The sequence below is a fragment of the Microtus pennsylvanicus genome, chromosome 6, assembly GCF_037038515.1.
Source record: "Microtus pennsylvanicus isolate mMicPen1 chromosome 6, mMicPen1.hap1, whole genome shotgun sequence".
Taxonomy (NCBI): domain Eukaryota; kingdom Metazoa; phylum Chordata; class Mammalia; order Rodentia; family Cricetidae; genus Microtus; species Microtus pennsylvanicus.
Window position 1 is genome coordinate 91,157,660 of NC_134584.1, and position 22,884 is coordinate 91,180,543.

Sequence of the window (22,884 nt, forward strand, 5' to 3'; positions counted from 1 at the left end):
CTGGGCCCAATTACCAATGGGGGAGGGGTCTTAAAGGGACAGGGCAGCTTGCTGTGCAATTAAGCTTCCTGCCACTCATAGTTTCTGTTCCCGTTTTTACATTAGTGTGTGTTCAAGGAGGAATCCTCTTGACAACCGAATGGTGTTAAAACCCTCCAAGTGGAAGTAGCCTGGGCAAGGAGAACATACACAGGACAGCACTGGAGTCCAGCTGATGGCCTCCTTTTTAGGGGCAGAAGGAGAGCCTAGAAAATGCTGCCTACTGGACGCGTGGCTGCAGGAGAATTTAGGGACCTTAGTCATCGCTCTGGCCAAGTTCTGACGCCAGCCCTTATTCTAATGTGTTAACTGAAAAGCAGACAGAAGACCTTTGTTGATGACCTTCTAACTTTTGCTGTATTTGCTTACCCCCTCCTAATAGGGTCTCCCTGAGTAACACAGGGAAGGCTTGTAACTAGTGATCCTCCTGCCTCAGTGTTTCGAGTTCTGGGACCGTAGGCATGTATGACTGTACCTTGAGGCTTTAAAACGGTCTGTCTTTTAAACAAGGGCTCAGTCTGCAGCTGCCTTGGAACTTACAGCGATCCTCCTGTCTGCCTTCTGGGTGTCTGAATTACAGGGCATGCGCCACCATGCTTGGCCCTTGAACATTTTTGTGCTAACGACCATACTAACAGATGTGATGTAGGGCACACACGTGTGCACACCGACACAGCTGAGACCAAAGCTTCAGGAGATAGTGTCCCATCCAAGCAGAACGCTGGGGCTGGCCTGTGGCTTTGATGTCACCACATCCTGAATCACAATCCAGGTTGAGAAATCCTGGTCATTTCAAATGTGTGGGGTGCCTAGTAAGGATTAGGGATGAGGCCTCAAGAAAACCTTCCAATTCGCATCTACAGCAAGTGGCAGTGGTATAGAGAAAAGGGTAGCCGGATACGCTCAGGTTATTTTATTTAGGGCGTGTCACGGGCTTGAAATCATCAGCTGTCCACCAGTTTCTCCTGTGCAGGATCACAAGATTGTTGGGGGAAACTGAAGCTTGTGCTTCCCATTCCTTTGGGAGTGGGTCCACTAAAGCTTTAAAAGGGGACACCTAAAGCATTGAATAAGTAAGTGGAGATGTTTCAGTAACAGGAGACCATGACAGTGGCAGGAATCCGGAGGGAAGCGATGGGTTGATGATGGCTGTCTCACCTTGAACAGGACGAGAGGGAGAAACCCAACCCCTGATCAGACCAACACCCAAGAATGCCCAGGCAGGCTCTCAAGCTAGGGACAGCTCTAGTTCTAGTGGCTGAGTTTTGATTTGTTTGCTTGTTTGTTCACATGTCTGTGTGGGTGTCGGATCCCCTAGAACCGGAGGCACAGAGAGCTGTGAGCTGCCAGGAGAGCAGCCAGGGCACTGAGCTGCTGAGCCGCTGAGCCGTCTCCCCAGCCCGCAAGTCACTGCCTTTTGGACCTCAGTTTTATCATCTGTCAAATGGACTTGGGTGACTCAGATACAAGATGGGGTACTTAGAAATGCAGAGATGCAGAAGAAGTACCACAGGCCTACCAGGTCAGCCTTCCTTCTCCTCTTGTGAAATCGGGAATTAAGTGGCTGCAGTTACAATCCCATCCGAGTTCACAGGGGCCATCTGGGCCTCCTACCAAAGGGAGCCATGATTATGATCTGTGTCTCCAGTCTCATCCATGCCCTGGCAGACTTCTGTGTCAGGATTTAGCTGTGTTTCCTGAAGTTGGGAGGTCCTCTCTGCCTCCGACAAAGACAGACTGACGTGGAGCTTCTAACTTTGTGATCTGTGCATCTGCAAAGTTCTCCACAAAAAAAACTAGGTAAAAGCCTGATCCTGGAGTTGCCCTCCACGGGGCTAAAAGTGTCTGTTTCTGGGGTGTCTGTAAGAGCCTCACGTTCACTACCCTCAGTATCCTGAGTCACAGAGGGCCCAGCCAAGTCAACACATCATCTACGCGTCTTTGTTCAACATAAGCTCAGAGGGTTGCAGAAACCCAGGGAAACAGTTGAGAGGAAACCAGACTCAGTAAGGATCTAGGGGCCTGAATTTAGCCCGGGTTCATTTTCCTTCTCTGGGATTTCCTGTCCCTTTTCTGGATGTTTCTATCTACCCACGTTCCTTGGCAGTTGGTTTAAAGGCCATCGGCTCGGCGGTAAAAGAACGCCTTACTCAGACTTGGGCTTAGTTGTTAAACTATCAACCACTGCTGAATCGTGTGGACCTAAAGCTAGGTTTATAGATCTAAGCTCTCAGCCTCTGTCAATCTCATCTTTCAGTGGAAAAAGAACAAGCTTTAAGACTAAGCTTAAAAGCACACCCACACCCAAGAGCCACTTAGGGGGCAAGTCACCGGGACAGAGGGCTGCTTGGGGAAACAAAACTGAGATGGATTCTTAAGGACCATAAAATAAGTGAGCCCCAAATAAGGCCTGCAGTGTTAGACTGCAGTTAAAATTTAACAATATTTTAAAATGTAAATTATCTGGCATTCTCAACTGTACAGGATGGGGGGCAGCAAAGGAAGAGACAATGGGTTAGGATGAGATAATTTACTCGGTGCTAAAATTCCAGGAAGTTTGTGTTGATCTGGGCCTGCATGTTGTTTCTCTTCAGCGCAAACCTAAGTCTTTATCTTCCTATTAAAGTGGAGAGGAGATTTTTCTACTTAGTCATTTTTACAGTTGGGATTTTTACCGCTTTCATCAAACAGAGCTTGTGAGATTGGCGGCTCTTAGCGCTGAGATGAAAATATTGGGAGGGCTCAGTGGGTCCTGTTTTGTTTATTCTAACAGTGCAGTCTTTGATCTAAACATATTTCCTGGGGTCTGGAGCAGATGACCTAATTCCTGTCTTATCCTTTTCCCCTTTTTTTGTGCATCTCAGATTGCTGCCTTTCCGAGGGACCCTTTGAAATACGCTTTATGTTTTTTTTTCTTCTCCCCGCTTCGGTACCGCTCTCTGTCATTTGTTTCATTTGGGGCGGAGTGTGTAACTCCCAGCAAAGAGCCCATGGTTTTGTTTTTCTAACAGAACTGCGAAGTTCTAACGGAGTGGGAGCCCTTTTCCTTTTTTTTTTCTTTTATACTTCTCTTTCTTGACATTCTCAACACGCCAAAAGCAATAAGCAAATAACCTACTGCTAGCAGTCCATGTTAGCTGCAAATCATTTCGGACTTTCTGTTTGAACACTTTTAGAAAGCAAATATATAACTAAAAAAAAAAAACCACGCTGTTGCCTCCCCATGCCCTAACAGCCGATTATAAATCTGAATTGGGAAGCTGGGACGTGAAAAGCCAAAGCCAGCTTCGGTAGATCTGCAAGGTCCTTCCTTCCATATCCCTGCGCCCTCCTCCTCGCAGGACACCTCCCCCCCCCCCACACACACACACTTGAGGATCTTTAGGTAGCTTCCGCCAGCAAGGGTGGTAACTTCTTTTTCTCCCCAAGTCACTGTCAATCATCAACTGTTTTTCCAAGGGTGTTTTCCAGGAAGGGAGGCCCTTATTGGGGGAGGAGAGGAAGCAAGGCAGGGGGGAGGGGTGGAGAGAGTCAAAAAGGAATAGCAGGGCAAGACCCTGACACAAGGGGTTAAGAAGCAGAAACAAGTCCTTAAAGTTGGTAAATTGTGGGCCGTTGGCACCGCTGAATTTTTGGGTATCTTCACCAACCACATTTTAAAAAATGTCACCAAAGTGAGTATTTTTAGTTTTAAAATTTTATGAACGTTAAGTGTCGTTCCAGTCTTTAGGGACCTTTCTTAGTTCAGCCAACCTGGTTCCAAACAACCGGGTTGTCTCTCAAGTTCCAAAAGGGAAAAGAAAGCTTAGTGGCAGAATTGGAGATGGGTAAGGCGCGCTCCCATCTTCTGCCGGGAACCCACCCAGTTCCTGGATGAGTGTCAAAGGCCAAGCATGTGTTTATCCCTGGGCTCTGCATTCTCTGGGTTTGGAATGGATGTAGAGGGAAATGGGGCAGGTAGTGATCGATATATTAGAATGATAATCAATCGATACAGATAGGTCCGAACAAAAGGCGGGAGAAGGGGCGCAGGGACACTGGGATGGCGGCCTAGGAGACCTTCGAAAATCTTGCTGAACCCAAAGCTACTTTAGTTTGTCTTAACTAGCTTGCAGAAAACGCTAGAAGGGAGGTTTGAGGGATAAGAGAAAAGCGCCCGCCCCTGCCCCCTCGCGGAAACTGCCTTGCAGCCCTCTGGGAAGAGCACTGCAAGCGAAACTTGGGGACCAGGCGGGCCTGCAACAACGTGTGATAGCGGGCCCAGCTGCCGCGCGGTGGCCGGGGAGGGTGGCAGAGGCGCTGTCACTGCCTGGCCCCTCACGGTGGCCACAGCCCGGGGATCGCCCCGCCGTCACCAGGCTTCACGCCGGGGCCAGGAGCTCGGCGCCGGCCTCCCCTTTTTTTTTTGCATATGAGACCAGAGAGGCCGTCGCCTCTAGGCGACTGAGCATCTGACCTCTTCCTTCGGTGATCACTCCTGTAGAAAAAAAAATGTTGCAGGCAGGGCAGCAAGAAAACATCCCGGGGATGAATAGGAACCAAGGCATCCGCACTGTACCCCTACTCTGCCCCCTCCCCCTGGTTTGGAAGCCCCGCCAGGCGACGTCTGATCCAAGAACAGGGGCTTTCCCTAACTATCGGTTGGACGCTGAGGCTGAGTTGGCGCTTGAAGCACCCTCGTGGCTTTCTGGGCTTTGGAGTCTAGGGACAAATATGGGAGTTTCTGCTGGGAGTCCTCACCTGGGCACAGTCAGGTTTAGTGAGAGTCATCTCCTCCCTGAGACAAAGAAGTTCATTGGCCCCTGTGCAGACAACTTCCACCCTGTCTGTTGCTCCCCCTAAAATTGTGCACGGAAGCATGCCCCCAGAACAAAAGGCAGAAAGAAAGAAGACTCAGGTGAACTTGGATGACAAAATGATTCAAGTTGCTCCTACAGATCCGAATAATAGACTTTCTTCCTTTTAAACATGTATGTGCTTTTAAATGCCTAAAAGACTAATTAAATAAAGAAAATATTGACCTCCTGGGTTGAGGCCCAGTTTCTGAGTCAGGTTATATAACCCCGCTGCATGGGGAATTCTCCAGCAAGGCGGCTCTCAGCTGCCTGAAAAAAACAGGCCACAGAATCAAGTGAAACGGAACTAGAATAGTTAAAGCTGAAATCTAAGTCCACAGATCACGTTGGAGGGAACTTACCTGTCAGGATGAGGTCTCCAACCACAGCTTATATTTTCCCCCCTCTCTTGGGAGGTGGAGTGGGAGAAAAGTGGAAACTAATATACATTTCCAAACAAGAAATGAATATTGAAGAAATAGGTAGATTGCCAGATCTCAAAAACAAGCAAGCAAGCAAGCAAACAAGCAAGCAAACAAAAAACAACGAAACGGGGAGGGGGGGGATCCAAACCAAAACAAAATGCAGGCCCATGCATGCCCGTTTCTGTTATGCCTTTTACTATGTCTTATTTAGAGGAGATACTCGCTTACACACGCAATTTACAGCTACCTGGGGAAATGGTAAACTACCTTTAGGGGCCTGGCTAGAGAGAAATACAGTCTAAAAACACAGACACGGGATGCTGTTTTATCTCTTGCAAAAAAAAGGATGTATTTGATTACTTGAGCAAAATTACAGTATCTCTGTTGTTAGTAAGCATTAAATGTTAAAGAAATCGGAATCCCTCCCCGCTTCTATCTTTCCAAGAAAGTGCATGTCACAGTCCGTTTTTTTCTCCTTCCTTACCTAATACAAAATAAACCAACACTATACTCGCTCTCGGTCGAGAAGCATTTGCTCTTGTGAGGAACATATGTACATTTTAATGAAAGTGATATTTCTTATTGTATATACAAGAGCATCGACATTTCTCCACTGAAGGTTGTTCAAGATGCTATCGTTAGCAGCATTGTGAAATTCCAGCACACGTTTCCTACTGTGAATATACCCTACAAGGCAAAAATGCTACGTCTCAGTTTCAACTACCAAAACAACACTTGTGGTTTTTTTTTCCTCTAAAGAATTCTGCGTGCTTATTACTGTACAGAAACTTATTAACACCGAAGACGACTCAAGTAAAAAGCACAATACGAATAGCAGTTCAAAACGGAAATGGTTAATTCTATAAAATAACAACAACAAAAAAAGCAGGTTGAAGTTTAGAATAAAAATGAAAAAACCAAAAACAAACAACAAACAGACAAACACAAAACCCAAACCCTTCGAATGTTCAGCCTGTACTTAAAGTCCTTCCCTTCAATCTGTTTGGAAAGATCAGACAATGTGGTTGCTGATAAAATTTCCCAGCAGGATCAAAGTGTACATTTATATACAGACTTTATTAGAGATCTACCCATCACGGAGGCATTGCATCAACACCAGATTCATATTAAACTGGATATAGAAAATAAGTTAATGCCAGATTAAGACCGCCTAGCAGGGCAACTTGTGATTGCCATAAATGTTACAGCAAGCTTACAGCACTCTAGTCCATTAGTATTTAGTCCGAAATACAGAAGACCAAAGTTAATGCTTGCATTCTGTTTGCAAAGCAAGGTTATAGCACTAATAAATAAGCTTTCTTAGAACTCTAGAGGTTGAATAAAGTACAAAACAATGTCTTCATAGTGTAGTTCATAGTCCCAGGGGCCAGAAGGGAAAGAAGGGGTTGGGGCAGGAGGCAACCTCGGGCAGCATTCTGAGTGGAAATGCTCCGGCATCTTTAGCTTGTGACTATCTCTTTGCTGTCCTCCACGAAGCGGGTGAAGCGGAAGTTGGTTCCGTTCTCGCTGCTCGCCATTTTCTCCAAGCCGGCCAGAGGAGCGCTGGGTTCGGAATTCCCCAGTTTTTCCACGTTCCCTGTCAGCCCGCTGATAGGTGAGCTGCTCCCGCTGCCCAGGCTTCCAGGAATTGGAGGGATGCCACCGTTCTGAATCACAGAGATCTCGTTGGCCTTCATGGCCAACCCGTTGGACAGGGCTGCCGTGTACTGGTTCCAAAAACTGGACGGATCCCCGCTTCCAGACCTCGCGGCCGCCAGATCCTTCTGGAACATTTCTGGGAACTTGACAGGATTGCCTCCTAGAAATGTCATGGGGCCATCCACGGAGAGCCGCCGACCCCGGCGTGCAGGGGTGCTGTTCCACATGTGAGTGCCCATATGGACCTGCGGACGTGGGTTGGGGAAGAGAGAGGAGAAGAAAAAAAGAGAGTCAGAAGCTTAATAGCTGAATCTGTCTCAACTCATATCCCAAACCTTGACATAGCAAGTGGCTTAAATGTCTATTCTTATTATGTAACAGACAGGGGGAAAGACACCAGGAACCATCCACTCCCCAGGTCTAGTAATAATGCGTTCGCTCTCTGCACCCCTGGGCTGGCTGGCTTCTTCCTGGGCAAAGAAGCCTTAGTTACTCTTTTTTTATTACCCGTATTTAGCTTGTAATGGCCTCAAGCGAGCCAGGCAGTCGCGGATAGTGCCTTTCTGGGTTAGAATTGTTATGTCCACTCTCATTGCGGTGCTAAGTATTGTATCTGACACCCTTTACCCTGTAAATGTCCTTCTCAGATGGGAAGAAACTAGCCCTCACTGATTGCCCATTGGAGGGCCCCGCACACAGAGAGAGGAAACCCAGAAAGTAATTATTCATTTCACATTACTGGCAGCAACCTCCAGAGAAATACTCTGTCAACAGAAAAATGTACACAGCGAGTGTTCAACTGTTGCTCTAGAACGAGCGTGTTTGCTTTATTTCCAACACATATCAGTAGGAAATGTCGTGTGATCAATTATCATAATGCCCATTAGCGGAGGAGTGATGTTACCGTTTCTAGAAAAACAAACCAAGCGGGACTGCAGTTATGAAAAATAGCTGCATATGCCAAAGGAAGCCGTAATTATTAAGTGATATGGGCAGTACGCAGGCCACATGGAGGTCTTTAATCAATACCCCATGGCAACGCCAGGCTGTCTGATTTGGTAGGTAAAGCAATTCATTTGGTGCACTTAGCGAGACAGGCTGCTACTTTGCTTAGGTACCAAATTATTCAAGGCGTGGTGACATGCAGCAAGCTACAGGCTGCCCTTGCCCCTGCCATGATCCTGACCTAATAAGGCTCCTTCATATCCTCCCACCCCACCCCCGCCCACTCCCGTCAGATGCGTGCACCAGGTCCCCTTTCCAGAACCTTCTCCCTGACTATGCAGCTGAGGGCTCCAGGAGCATGCAGCAGCAGCAGCAGCCAAGGGCATGAGAAAGGGTGATGGGTACAGGCAGAGCAGGTACCTTCAGATTGCCTTTTGTTGTGAATGCTCTTCCACAGATAGTGCAAGCAAAGGGCTTCTCTCCAGTGTGAGTTCTCTCATGGATCTGCAGGGCACTCGAGGAGGAGAAGGTTTTCCCACACGTGTTACAATAGTGCTGTTTGGGAGTTCTCCGGGGCAGAGCCGGGAGTAGAACTGGGGATGTTGAAGAGGATGACAGAGGCCCCGAAGGGACATGACCAGTGGGGGCATCCTTACTGTCCTGAGGAGAAACGTGCATGAAGCCGTTGACCTCCGTTTTGATGAGAGATGACAAGGAGTTGGCGGGAATCACCGCCGAGTTCTGATTGGGGCCGAGGCTGGAGCTGGGCTCGAAGAGCTGTGATGGCAGGTCTCGCATCTGATGTGTCAGCATGTGCTGCTTCAAATTACCCTTTGTGGAAAAGCCACGATTGCAAACTGTGCAAATGAACGGTCTCTCTTTGGTATGACTTCTGTAGTGAATGTCCAAGGCACTCTGACAAGCAAAGGTTTTGCCACAAATGTCGCAAGCAGTGTTTTTAAATTTACCCCGGTCTCTGAAAGGGAAGAGGATTCCAAGGGAGTCTTCTTTGATGATTTTCTCGGCATGACTCGAGGTCAGGTCCAAAGCGCCCCCATTCACTGGGGTGGGAGACAGACCATTGGCAAACTCGCCCGGCCCCACTCTCTGTGGCTTCTCCTCCACACCGGGAGACTTGTGAAAGTCTTGGGTGCTGTTGGAGGGAGACAGAGCCTGCATGGAAGAGGTAGACTCGGAGATGGCCGGGCTGCCGGCACTCTGGCTCTCCACGTCGCCGCCCACGGAGGATGAGTCGTTGGTCAGCACATCCCCTTCCAGCGACCCGTTCTCCACTGACTTCAAGCTGGCCTGCAGCTGCTCTGCCAGGCCAGCATTGATCATCTTCATCTGATTCTCCAAAGCAGCGATGCTCGAGCTCTCGAGGGGCAGAGGCGACGAGGACAGGCTGTCTTGGGAAGCATCGGCTGACTTGGGTGTATCCGGGATGCTGCCCTCAGGACAATCTTCCATGTTCTCATCCGAGAAGTTGTCTAAGTCATCGAAATTTTTCTCATCAAAGGAGCCTGTGTCGGACTCCATGGACTCGGGGTAGTTGTCAGGGACCGGGGTGTTAGGGATCTGACCCCCCATATGCATTCGAATGTGCTGCTGGAGGACCACCGCGTTGGTGAACTTCTTCTGGCAGATTGGGCAAGAGTGCTGCACTCGGAGTGGGGGCATAGCCCGGTGGACGCTGTAGTGGGTCTTAAGGTTGCCTTTCGTGGTGAAGGCCCGGCCACAGATCTTACACTTGAAGGGCCTCTCCCCGGTGTGCGTTCGGTAGTGCATTTTCAGGGCGCTCTGACAGCTGAGGACCCGGTGGCAGATGATACACTCGTTGGGGTCTGTGGCCTTCTTGTCAATGTTCTCTACCAGCTGCTGCAGTTTCGATGTCTCTGAGGCCTGGGCTGAATCTAAGAGGCCCCCAAAAGGAAACTTGGCCTTGAACTGCTCAGACATGAGAGGCAACAAAGGGTTGGTGAAGGTGCCCCCCCCTGGGCCACCATCAGCCACTGGGGAACTCAGGGCACTGTTGCCTGCTATTGGGACTGAGCCAATGGCCATACCAGCCTCTTCACTTTTTCCACTGAAAGGTGGCAGAACAGACCCCTCGCTTTCCTCTGAGAGCCCACTTGGGTTTCTTGTGGCCAAATCAGGGGCCCCAGAGTCACTTTTGACTGAGCCTTGGGGGCTGGCAGCAGAATGGCTAATAGGGATGGGGGCTGGCTCTTCCGTCTTGATGAAGGGCGTGAGGCTTGGAAGGGTCGGGGGCAATGGCAGGCCAACGGAAGTGGTCAGAGTGGGCAGGACTGGCTTGGTGTCTAGCCAGCTGGTGACCGGCTTCTCCGGGGGGATGGACATCCCGTAGGGGATGCCGGTGCTCGTGGGAATGTTGTCCAAGTGCTCCGGTACGGGGTAGGGGTTCATCTGGATGTGGGGGTACTTCTCTTTGTGGCGCTGGAAGTGAACTTTCAGGTTGCCCTTGGTGGAGAACCTGTTCCCACAGATGTTGCACTTGAAGGGCCTCTCTCCGGTGTGGGAGCGCAAGTGGATTTGCAAGGCACTGTCACTCCCGAAGACCTTTGCGCAGAACCTGCACTTGTGTTTAAAGAATGCCTCGTCTGAAGTACTTTTTGCTTCAAAGGCAGTGACATTTGGTGGCTTGCTTTTTCTTTGCTGGGCCAAGGCAGACAGGGAGTTTAAATCCTCTGCAGTTGTTCCAACGTTGGGCAAAGGGTTGGGGAAAACAGCGTTAGCTGGGGTCGGCTGAGGTAGAAGTGGGTTAGATGCAGGACTTAACAGACTGCTTATTGCGAATGCTGGTGACGATGACGCTGAGACTACCGGGGAGCTGACATGGGAGGCACCAGCACTGGAAGCCACTTTCTCTGAGGATGGGGTAGGAACTGCCGCCGCCGTCACTAGGCTCACATTGGGAGAAGTGCCACTGCTGGGCGGGATGATGGTGCCGGAACTGCTCTGAGGTAGCTGGACTGGGGGGAGCTGTTTCACACCGCTGATGCTGGCAGATTGGCTAGCAAGGCTCTGTGCTAATCCAGCTGCCGCCGCCAGCTGCTGAGATAAATGGGAACTTAGTGTGGACAAGGGGTTGGCCGACGTTCGTAAAGTACCTTGAGAAGGACTAGAAGATGCTGGCAGGTCTGCGTTCTGAGATGCCAACAGCAGTATTTGGTGACGAATCTGCTCTATGAGCTGCAGCTGGTGGATCTGCTGCTGCTGCAGGGCTAGGAGCTGCTCCATGAGGGCTGGGATGGCCAGCTTGCCTCCGGAGGCCCCCCCACACCTCGCTTCCTGGGAGAACTGGGCCACTGCCACCTTGGTACTCTGGAGATTCTCGATGATGACGTTGCTGTTGATCACCGAGAAATTGCCCAGTGTTGTCAGGTCCCCGAGTTGAGGTAGAGAGGTTGTGATCGCTGAGGTACCCGTGGAGGAGCCGCTGAGGCAGCTTGGGGTGGTGATGTTGGTGACGCCACTCAACGTACTGCTGTTGCTGCTGCTGCTAGTGGTGACAGCTGTGGCCTCCACCTCCATGGACTCTTCCCTGTCAAGTCCTTTGTGTTCTGAAAGGTCTCTGCAATCTTCTTCGTCTGTTCTGGTCACTGTGTCTTGCATTTGCTCATCAGGATTATTGAGAGACGGGCCAGGAGGGAAGGTTTTGGGTGGGGAGGCTGGACTTTCGTTGACGATCAGAACTAATTGATTCTTAGTGCAGTTCTTTTTGTGGAGCAGAAGATCTGATAGCTCAAAGAATTCAGCGCAGCACCGGCCACAGACATGGGCATCCTTGCTCTTGGTAGGGCGACTTGGTTGACCCTTCTCTGTGTCCCCTATAAACATCAAAAGGTTCAGGGTTAAAAATGACGCCAGGACAGACTGTCAGCAATGACTTGAGAAAGAGAGAAAGGGCTGTAAATGTTTCCTGTCTACAAAGCGCCAAATGGAAGCCCTGGAAGCCAGGTAGTGTTACCTGGGTGTTTCGAGATTCCTATCCAGATGGAATTGTGGATAGTTATGGCCTTTAGATAATTCATCAAAATATAAAATACCATGAAGGGAGGACACTGGTACATAATGAAATTCCATAGCGAAATATTGATTTCCAATATTTTATACACTGATTGTCTACTTGCCGGGAGAGGGTCCCTCAAGCAGGCTGAGAACTTATTAGGCTCTTGAGTTTCTGTCAACCTTATTCATTCTCAACGGATGCAAAGATATCTGTGACAGTTTGTTCTGTCACTAAACTAATTTGTAGTCATTCAGCTTCGAATCAGTTGTTGACAAGAGGGAAAAATGCATACACATCACCTAGCTGGGGGCCGACAACTCCAGAGTCACCTCAAGCCCCTGCCTGGAACCTGAGCCCAGGCCGAGGAGTGACAGACACAGTACAATCACATCAGCCACAGACCCGACTGTTTTAGAAGAGGAAGCATCACACACACACACACACACACACACACACACACACACACACACACACGAGAACACAGGGGCACAATCCCACACAGGTCTGTCTGGTACCTATGTACCACCCCTACACACACATTTGTCTTTCAGATTCAGGAAGGAGCCCGGGTGATCATTCTCCTTGCCGAAGAATATACGTCACTGTGCTCCAAGTGGCGGTGTTCTAAATGTCTCCTCGAAAATGGCCTTTCTGTGGATAAAAACAATCATGCCATCTACAGTCCTGCTAAACAGGAGCTGAAGAAGAACGTGCTAGAAGTGCTCCATCCTGAAGGAATCGTGCTTATAGGAGAGTTTGCCAATTCTTGCCTGAATGTCTTTAAGAACACGTTGTTTCTTACTGTTATCAGTTGTTTAAAAGATTGTATCAAGCATATATATGTCTATGAAAAGGTTTCATATGTGAAAAGACATCATTTAGATACACACACACACACACACACAAATAAAAAATTTAAAAATCCCCAGATTTCTTGTTTGTCTTCTCTGGCTGCTCAGGGGTCTTCTCACTAAGACCCATTTGTAAATTAAACACCAAAATCTCCAAGTCCAAGCTAACATCCTATTCAAAGACAGGATGGCGTTCCCCTTGTTTGCTCAGCATGGGGAACACCAACTTCTGCTGTACAAATGGTGTGTGGTCATCTCCGAAGGCTGTGGAAAAAAACTGTTGAATTCAAGGATTACCTCCCTGCATGCTTTTCTACAAAGCTGAATCAGATAATGGGTAGTTTCCATGGCTTCCAAATTGAATCTTCTAGAAAACTCGCAGGAGAAAAGAAAAAAAAAAGGCAATTGCAGATATGAATACATGCAAAATCAAAATGCTTCCTTTCCTCCCCCCCCAGTCAACTGCATGTCCACTCAAAAGAGCCAGAGGTTACCTTTTTGGATTAAGCATCTAACAAGCTGGAAGAGTTTTGCATTTCAGAAAATACAATTAACACCTAAACAGTCACTTGTGAAAATTCCTTAACTCTATCTGCCTGGAGTGACGCGGAAGTCGATGAGGGCCCCTGGTGAAGTATGTCTACCGTATGCACGCTCTCCTCACTGGGAGGGTTATTTTAGTAGCTGAGTTATACTTAATAAGCCAGCTTTCCTAATCCCCATCTTTAAATCTACACAGGGTTATAGTGCAAAACGCGTTAACAACGCCAAACAAATCGCGGTTGTGGCAGAAAATACCGATAATGATCCAGTTTTAATTTAATGTTTAATCATTCTAATTGGCACCAGATTCCCATGCACACTGAAGGTGCTGTTTTAAGCACTTTCTGTCTCTCCCCCTGCCTTGAAATAATACAAACAAAATATTAAATGAAATTTGCTAAAGTTACACCGCTTCACTTGGGACAAAACGATGTGACAAAAATTCTGTTTAAAGCTTCGTATTTTGACAACTGATTTTAAATGATGCATCCATTTCGGATGCTTATTTTAAACTAGGAAATGCAATTCCTAATATATTCAACAGAAATGTTATTTCTTTCTCTCTGCACATTTCCATATGTAATGGTTATGTTTCCATCTACTTTTACAGCCAATTATGAAGGAACAAAAGCTATTCTGTTTGTTCACACATTTTCAACAAAATGCATTAAAACTATTATGTCAGCATGTTCTATTAAGCTCTGCATTCAGTGGAAAATACTTTTCAACCAGCTCACATTTATCAAAACATAAAGCCACTTTAAAACACAGTTTTGCTTGGTCAGCTGGGCTTAGACAAATAACGGCAGATTCAGAACTAAATAACTAGCAAGGGAAATCAGAAAACTGACTTCATCAATTGTACACATTACAATGTGGCTGCTTCAAATATTTAGCACATCTGTGCTCACGGTTAAAGGGCATTTTAATTCTTTATAACTTGCAAGCATCTGATATTCTCATAATATATAGGAAAAAGAATAAGAGGAGGTTCCTTTGGAGGGCTTAATGGATTATTACTTGCCCGCACTGGGATTCTACATTGGTGCTGCTTCAAGCCTCACTTGAGAATTTTCAAGTTGTTCAACCTGAACATTTTTATATTTAGGATTATGCTAACAGGACGGAGATAGAGACGCTTGAAGACAAGTGCCTGCTCGCTTCTAAGAGAGAGAGGACCCTGTCTAAAAGTTGGCCAATATTTAAGCTTTGATTCCCACAATTTAGTAAGCTGTCATTTAATCTCACTGTCCAATCAACTCATTTAATTTCCTGGTGTTTACGAACATGCTGCCCCCACCCCTCAAAATCCTGGTATCCATTTTTGAACTCACTTCAGAAGCGGGTGTTGTTGCCCTCTACAATGCCTAACTTTAAACCCATCTGCATTGTGAACACAGTTCCAGGGAAGCAGCTTAGAGAGAAAGAAGACAGGCCAGGAAACCAGCACGAATCTGGGGCTCCAACTGCTAAAAGAAATACTTTTAAGCTGCAATTAGATAGCAGGCAGACAGGCACGCGTGCACGCGGGTGCGCGCATGTACACACACACACACACACACACACACACACACACACACACACACACACGCCTGTGTTCTAATTCATTTTTTTTCCCTGATCCTATCCTCTGTTATCTTGTATCTCTCTCAATAATCTGTTAGTCGGGATAGTAGCAACTGGTGACCTCATTATCCTAACTACGGTTGCCTTGTTCCTCCTATTGTGGTGAAAATCGCATTCCAGACCTTGCATTCACATTCATTTTGTAATTCCAGTCAGGTAGGAAATTTACGAAGCAAAAGTTTTTTGTTGTTTTTGTTTTTTTTTCCTCAGCAAGCAGAAAAAGATGCTTAAAATTTCAGTTCTTTTTTGGAGGAAGGAGGTGTATACCGAATTAACACTAAAATTCCAGATGTGTAAGCTCTTGGTTAACTATTTAGGCCCCCAATTCCAGCTTGTCACTTTTTCATCCTCTGAATCGAACCCAGCAGACTCGGAAGCAGAAAAATACAAGTGTTGCAGCCTAGCCGTCTACTCAGAAAACAAAAATAAAACTATGCCTCGCACAGAAAGGTCCAGCCAAGCAGGAAAGGAAGAAAAGAAAAACAACACAAAACAAAAAAAAAACTAGAAACCAACCACCAGGCTCTACCAGATTAGTTTTCTTTTTTTGAAGCTCTGTAGAAAGGGCCTCCACTCTACTTCCCATTACCTTAAGACTACATTAGCAATTCTTAATAGAATTCAAACAATAGTGGAGTTGGGGCCCCTAATTTTAACAGGCTGTTCCTTCCCATGGACCTACTTGCAAAGGCGATCATGAACATATTTGATTGAATGATTCTGTATCTTTAAAAAAATTTTTTTTTGAAGACAGACTCTAAATGACCAATGTAAAGTTCCAGAAAAAGCACACCATATGCTGGGCATATTTTTAGTAGTGCCTGAAGTTCCCTTTATGTGAAACGACAAACTAACTGGTCTCCTTCAGTTTACAGTGCCGGCCCTGATTGTGTGAAAGGATGCAAGGGTAATCTCTGAAAAAAGAATCACATGGACAAGACACTCTCCATTGAAAGCACTGGTCCCAGCCCACTTCTTGCTCACAATAAATAAAAGGGGAAAATGTCTTCCCCATGGATGAATCAAACTGAACACTAGATGGGGTTCCAACTGCAAGGGTTTGTCCAAAAACTGCTTTGTGGCTTTCCTATCCCAGTGACGCGTAAAAGAGAGACTCCTTAAGGCGAGATCTAAACGCTCACTACACAAACATTGGCAAAGTCACAAGAAACTAAATCCCTGTTGTTGGAGGGTGAAGCTGAGCTATGGGAATTACCTGTCAATCTTCCCCTTTGGGGGTCTGGCATCTGGGGGTGGCAGGGGAATAAGGTTAGGAAAAGAAGCCAAGCTGATAAGGAGAAACTAAAATAAACTACTAACTTCCTGCTAAGTGACTAGCAAGACTCAAATTGGGGGTCACTGGGAAGACACTGAAGGACATATTATGATCTGGACCTTGTCACCTCTGCATGGGAGGAGGCCGGCAAAGGTTAAAACAGCTCTACGCATGCAGGTTTTCTACAGCCTGGCACGGACTTTTTTCTTCTTGGGGGAGGGGTGTCAAGTCTTTTAGGTTAATAGTCTCTTCTTTCCCCTCTAAGGATATTTTGGAACGCAGGCTTTCTGCAATAGGGACTGTGCTAGAAAAACCATGTTTAAGCTGTAGAAGAATTTCGATTTTCTGGTTGCTACCCACTGAGCTTGGCTAAGTTTGGAAACCTGGAACCTGCCTGAATCCCCCTGCCCCCATCGCCCTCCAGATTCTCAACTGGAAAAAAGTGGGCTCTTGCCTTCTGAAGGAGATTGCTGGTTTAAAAAAAAAAACTTGAAGCCTCCAAATGTAGAGAAAAGACAGCTTCCCAAAGAGCACCCTATAGTTTGGTACTATGAGCCAGGGCAGAAACTGGATGGAAACCACCACCAAACGCTGGAAACCAAAGAGCCACCTTCACGTAGTTATCCCCTGCCTGATCTGGCTTTGCTGTTTGTTTTCAATATTTTAGTAGGTATCTGCAGCCCGAAACAAATCTCGAAAAACAAACAAAACAAAAAAAAGCAGATCACTTTTTAATCATCCAGAATCTTCTATCTCACCAAACTTAAAAAAGGTTTGACTAAACACAAATTCTTTCCAACTGCCCTGTCTTGTGGGTGTCAGTACTTTTTCTTCTTTTTTTTGTAAAGCAATTCATTATAGTTCTCTCTAACCTTTGGGGCTCAGAAATCAATGTGTGGCCATTAAGCTGCTTACAATGAGTAAATTACCTTGGTAAATAATAGAATTTTTTTATTAATATGAGTAAGATGGGGTTTTCAGGATATTTCTTAGGAGAGTCAATATCTTATCTGCAGTTCCTGATGTTTTTACTTTCTTCCAATATTATCCTTAAAAAAAGGCTAAGCAACAAAAGTACTTAAACGAATGAAGTCAGAATGGGGCTTCCAAATAGCTTCAAGAATATTGAAACCATCGCCAAAAGGAATGAACACACACACACACACACACACACACACACACACACACACACCCTGGAAATCCAAACTCACAGAAGAGTAATCACATATAAAAGCATAAGAGTACATATTCCCTTTTCTAAGAATTATCTATGTTGGTAAATAATCTTTCCAAGGCTAGTTATCTTTCTACAAGTAACTTGAGACTTGTTGAATATCTTTTAAGATATGGATCCTATTTAGCATAATCCTGGTTTAATAAAAAAAAACTTACAAAAATGCTCAAGGAGAAAAAACTACCAATGTTCTAAGACAAACTAAATAATCCTTAAAAACAAAGCAAAACTTTGAATTAAGCTTTTGGAATGGCTGCTTAGCATGGCATGGCTTTCTTTGTACAACTCAAAGACAGTATATACTACATATACATGAATGGGGACAGACAGCCAAACAGGAGAATGGCTGCTTCAGGGCCACTGTGGCTGGGGCTGCAAACTTTTCTGTTTTGCTCTAGGTCAGACACTTCGAGGGACAATATGGGAGAAGGGCATAAATCAGATTTACTTTGCTAATATCTGCTGTTTCGTTTTCTACAATCAAACCCTCCTGTGATAGGAGAAAAAGTAAGGCTGGCATTTGACTAGGGGATTGCCTTCCAAAGTAAAAATACCAACCATCCAGCAACACCTTCTCAGGTGCAGGTTCTATGTAGGGAAAGAGATGGAGATGGCTGGACTCAGTGCAGAAGAACTGAGTTTTTAAAGCAAACTTGAGCCATGTCATGGACTTCCATTTCTATCTATCTCACAACTGTTCCCGGATGTGGAGAACCGGGTATGGCAGGCCCTCCTGACCGTCAACTGGTGGGGAGGGCTCTCCTGGAGGAGTGCTATTACGGCACACTAAATCCTGTCACCCTATTACAAAACCTACCCTCCAGGCAACTTCTTCCAAACTTATTGTTCAACCATGTAAAAACAGTCATAACCTAAAACTATTACTCCTGAAGAAAAGGAGGGAGTGAGAAAAGGGCCTGGGAGGGGTGTTTCCTAGGTTGCTCAGAATAATCAAGACTTGTGGACAATGAACTAGCTTTTAGAAAGAAAAAAAAAGGAGAATTAAGTGAAAAAGAAGAAAGAGAAAGAAAGGAAACTTGATTCAGTTCCCTAATTAACTTACCTCAAAGCTCAAATAAACTAAAAAAAATTGTACTAATAAATAATAATAGCGAGAGGTAGTGAAGCCCTTTAATGCTATCGCTTTATGAGAAGCCTTAACTATTAAACATTCAGATCCAGACTCAAAGCGGAGAACTAGCAAGCATCACTTCTTCCAAAGCCCGACGTGGTGATTGTTGCTTTTTGAAAATTTTGCGTGGAAAATGTAAATAATCAGTACAAATTTGCAAAATAAAAAAACCCTCTCCTCTCTAGTTGGGTTTTTTTAAATTTCGTATGCAAATTGTTAACTTTAACAGTAAGGCTCATTAGAAACTTAAGGGAAGATTGGTGTGGGGGAGGCAGGAGGCCTTAAAAAAACTAGTTGAGAAACCCCACAAAAATAGTTCGAGTGGTCGCTGCGGCCTTGGTTAATCTCATCTGGCTTACCCTCGAACCGGTTCTTTTGGGGTGGTAAACCGGATGCGTTTCAAGGGATCTTTCCGAAGAGCTGAGAGAAGCAGACACTGATAAGGCTTCGGAGCTTAAAAAGTGCTGGGCAAACAGTTGCCTTAATGGGTCTTTGGTCTCCCGAAAAATGTCCAGGTATCTTACGCCAGGCCTGCCCTCTCCCTACAGCGAGGAGGAAGGAAGCACTGGTCCCTTCTCGCTGGGGCTCTGCCTGCTCGTCCCTGCACCCAGAGCGGCTCAGAGTCAGGCCTCTGGGGAAGGAGCCTCCGACGTGGGGCTCAGCCGTTCGCAAAGCGGAGTGGGCAGAGGTGCGGATCTCAGGTCACGCTTCGGAGCTCTGCTAGGGTGTAGCTCCCACCTCCACACCCTGCAACGCCCCCCCCCCCCGGGGTTGAGGATCCCGAGAGGCAGCAGTAGCCGCGGACCCACGCAGCAGAGTCGGGCACAGCGCCGGTTGACCCGGGGACCGAGCGACACCTCCGGCCTGGGAGCTCGGAAACTCTGCCCCGAAAACAGTTCAGGTCACGCTGGGGTCGGAGGGGTCTTCCCTCCGTAGCCCCAGTTCCCTGCCCGGGTGTGTCCTACCCTAGGCCATAGTTCGCTCACACAAACTTTTCCCGACTTGTCCATTCCTTTCCGGACCCTGCCTTCGTCGCCTGCTCGCTTCAGAGGTCTGGCGGGCTAAGCCCTAGACCCGAGAAAGTGTCCAACGAATGACCCTTTCCAGGACCGGTCCCGTTGGAGGGGACTCCTCAATCGGTGGGGAGCACAAACCCCAGCCCGAATTTGAGGGATTGTGGGTGCAAATTTTGGGAGAAACGTGGGGATAAACTTGGGAAGCCGGACCGCGACACTTCCAGGTCCCAAAGCCCAGTCTCCAAAGCGACCGGTAGTACACTCTGGCCGCGATTCCAGCATGCCACTCCTCCACCCCGGTCCCCACTTCTCACAGGTCGGAACCTCCAAAGGCACCACATTTCGCTAGCTAACCGAGTGGGTACGAGAGTGGGGAGGGGGTGCAGCGAGCTCCCCACGCGCTCGGCGTTCAGCCACCGGCACGAAGTAAACTTCTTCAACGCTAGCGGCGGGGCTGGGTTGAGAGGCCCAGGAGACCGAGGCCCAGCCCAGGGACCCGCGTGCCCCGCGGGGAGCACGGGGGACCTCGCGTGGGAAGCCACGGTCGGCCTCGGTCCGCGCGATCGTCCCTGGGGCGGCCGTGTTGTGGCCTGGGCTCCTCGGACCGGCGGGGCGGAGGAGAGAGGCCAGCCGACCCTGTTCCGCCCAGACGAGGACACGGAACTCCGGAAAGCTCCAGCCGGGATGGGCTGGTTCTCCCGGGGCAGGGGGAAAACCGGCACGGCAAATTGAAATCGAGGAAGCATGAAATAAAATCAGACGCGCCGAGCGCAGAAGGCGAGAGCGGCAGTGGGCGCTGGGCCCGCCGCGTGTGCGTGGGTCCGAGTGTGCGTGTGAGTGCGTGTGTCTGTGTGTCCGCGGCGCGGGCCGGAGCACTCACCATCTCGCCGGGGGAGCGAGGCCACTTCGGGGTCGGATTGGAAATGTTGAGGCTTCGCTTGCTTCCTCCGCGACATGCTGGCTCAAACATCAGCTGGGGCAGAATAAAAAATTACTAAAAAAAAATCTTCTCAAAATTACGGAAATCGAGCGGCGGCGGCGGCGGCTCCCCCCGCCCGCCGGCCCGCCCGCCCCCTCCCCGGCTCCCCGGCCCCGGGCACAGCGCGCATGTGTCCTGCTATAATTATGATTATCAATAATGCATTGCGATTAATCATAGAGGGGCTCTTTGAAAGGCGATTGGCACCGGGCCAGCGCTATTCAAACCCGCTCGCCTTAATCAATTAGTTCGTGATTTGCTGCAGACCCCTGTCTCTCCGCGCGCTGGCCCAATAAGCCGGCCGCGGGGCTGGCTCTGCGCGCCGCGCCGCCCGACTCTGGGTTAACCCTCTTGGCGACCGCCCGGGACTCCGCGGCCCGGCCGCCGGGGGCCTGCCTCCTCGCCGCTGCGCGCCCGGCGCCCCGGCCGGCGCCCCCCGCTCGTTCCCCTCCCCCCTCCCCCGCCCTCCATCCCGGGCTGGGCCGACCCGAATTAGCATGCCCGCCCCGGAGCCAAGCGGAGCAGGGCCGCGTGGGGGTGGGGCTGGCGGCGGGGGCTGGGGACCTAGGCTGCGGGCGTGCGGCGAACTTCCCAACTCCCGCGCTGCGTGCCGGCCCGCGGGGGGAGGGAGTCCCGTGGCGGGATTGGGGGTGGGGTGGGGAGGGCGTCCCGTTTCGTGAGTGTTCCTTCGTTTCTTTAAGAGCTACCAGAAAGCAACCCACCCCCACCCTCGTAAAAAAAAAAAATAAGCGAGTGGGGACGAGCCAGCCCCACGCCGGTCCGCCTCCCTCCCGCTGCCGGGCCTCCCTCCCGCCTGCCCGCCGCCTGGCTCGGAGATCCTTCGCCCAGAGTTCTCCATTCCCAGGATCCCGGGCTCGCGGGGGTGCGGAGAAGAGGACCCAGGAAAGGTTTGGGAACGTGAAGGGTTTGGGGCCTGGGGGGAGGGGCCGGTTTCTCGCCACCCCAGTCTCTCCCTGCTGGGAGCTGCGCTCCTCCAGCCTCTGGCTGGCTCCTTAACTCCCTTTCTCTACCTCGGACATTCCCGGGACAATTAAGGCTGAAGTTTTCGGGAGAAGCGCCCCGTGCCCGTGGGATAAGGGGGCGGCTCGGCTCCGCCCAGGACCCCTCCCGAACCTCCCCCCAGCTGCCCCGGTTGGCTGCAGGGCGCGTCACTCCGCGGGGAGGCGGCGGCCACCGTGGCGCCGCCAAGCCCCGGGCGGGTGGAGAGCAGGGACCTGCCTGGTTCCGAGTTCAGCTTCGGCGGGAGGGAGGGGAGGGGCGCCTCTATTCCAGTGCTAGGCAGCGCGCCCCCGGCCTGGGAGGTGCAGTTGAAGCCAGACCCTAGGCACCGCCTCTGCCCAGGACCCCTTTGCCTACCCTAGCTGCCTCCTCGCCTGCGACGAGGTGGCTTCCCTAAGCCCCGGAGTGAGTGCGAGGGGAGAGGGTCCTATCCGCTGCCCCCTAGCTACGCCACAACTCGCCTTCACTTTTCCAACACTTGCCACGCGCGGTGCCCCAACTTTTCGCTCCGTCTCCATCTCCCAGAGGGGGGGGGGTAACAGCCTCCCTTACCCGAGTTCGGGACCCAGGAATCCGGCCCTTGCTCTCCCTCTTCCAGGCTTAGACTCCCGCGAATCTGGGGCTGGTCCTGGGTAGTCTATATCTCCTCTCGCCTCGGGGTTTCCGCTAGGCGAGGTTGCCGAAGTCTTCGCCTGAGGGACTAAACTAACTAAACTTCGGCTGAGTAATGGGGGTGGAGGCGGGGGAGGGGTGCAGATACACAATCCTTGTCCTATCTCGCGATCGGGAGAGGAGAGGGCTCATAAGGACGCCCCAATTCTGGAGCGCCTTTGAGTCTGGATCGAGCCATAGTCGGCTCGCGCGAAGTGGGCACCAGCCTTCGCGGCAGAGCCTTTTAGAGCCTCAGAATTCAGTGCCCATATCGCACTCTCCTAAATGGCCTTTTTTTTCTTCTCCGATTTTTTTCTTTTTCCCTTAATTTTTTTGTGTGTTAGTTGACAATATCTTTTCCATCTCCTGTCTTTATTCTTAGTATAACTTCTCCCTTTTTTCAATCTCCCTGTTCACTCTTCCTACCTCTACTTAGTTTTGCCCTTGCTCACCCACCCCTCGCGCGTCTCCCTGGCCTCCCGCTCTCCTCTCTTGCATCTCGCTCTTTCCCTCTCCACAGTTTCTGTTGGGTACTGTAGATTTTGATAAAAAGACAAACGAAGCTATCAGTGGGTCTGATGTTGAAGAATGAAGATAATAATGTTTCCATAGGTGGTGTT

General features: G+C 49.1%; 1 protein-coding gene across 1 annotated transcript; it reads right to left on the reverse strand.

Moving 5' to 3' along the window:
* Positions 1-5,622: 5,622 nt before the first annotated feature.
* Sall1 (spalt like transcription factor 1) lies at positions 5,623-22,315 on the reverse strand. Its single transcript, XM_075976841.1, has 4 exons — positions 22,166-22,315; positions 20,495-20,587; positions 8,324-11,754; positions 5,623-7,203 (listed from the first exon to the last, which is right to left on the reverse strand). The coding sequence occupies exons 2-4, from the start codon at positions 20,568-20,570 to the stop codon at positions 6,760-6,762; spliced, it is 3,951 nt and encodes a 1,316-aa protein (XP_075832956.1). The 5' UTR covers positions 20,571-20,587; positions 22,166-22,315; the 3' UTR covers positions 5,623-6,759.
* Positions 22,316-22,884: the final 569 nt, after the last annotated feature.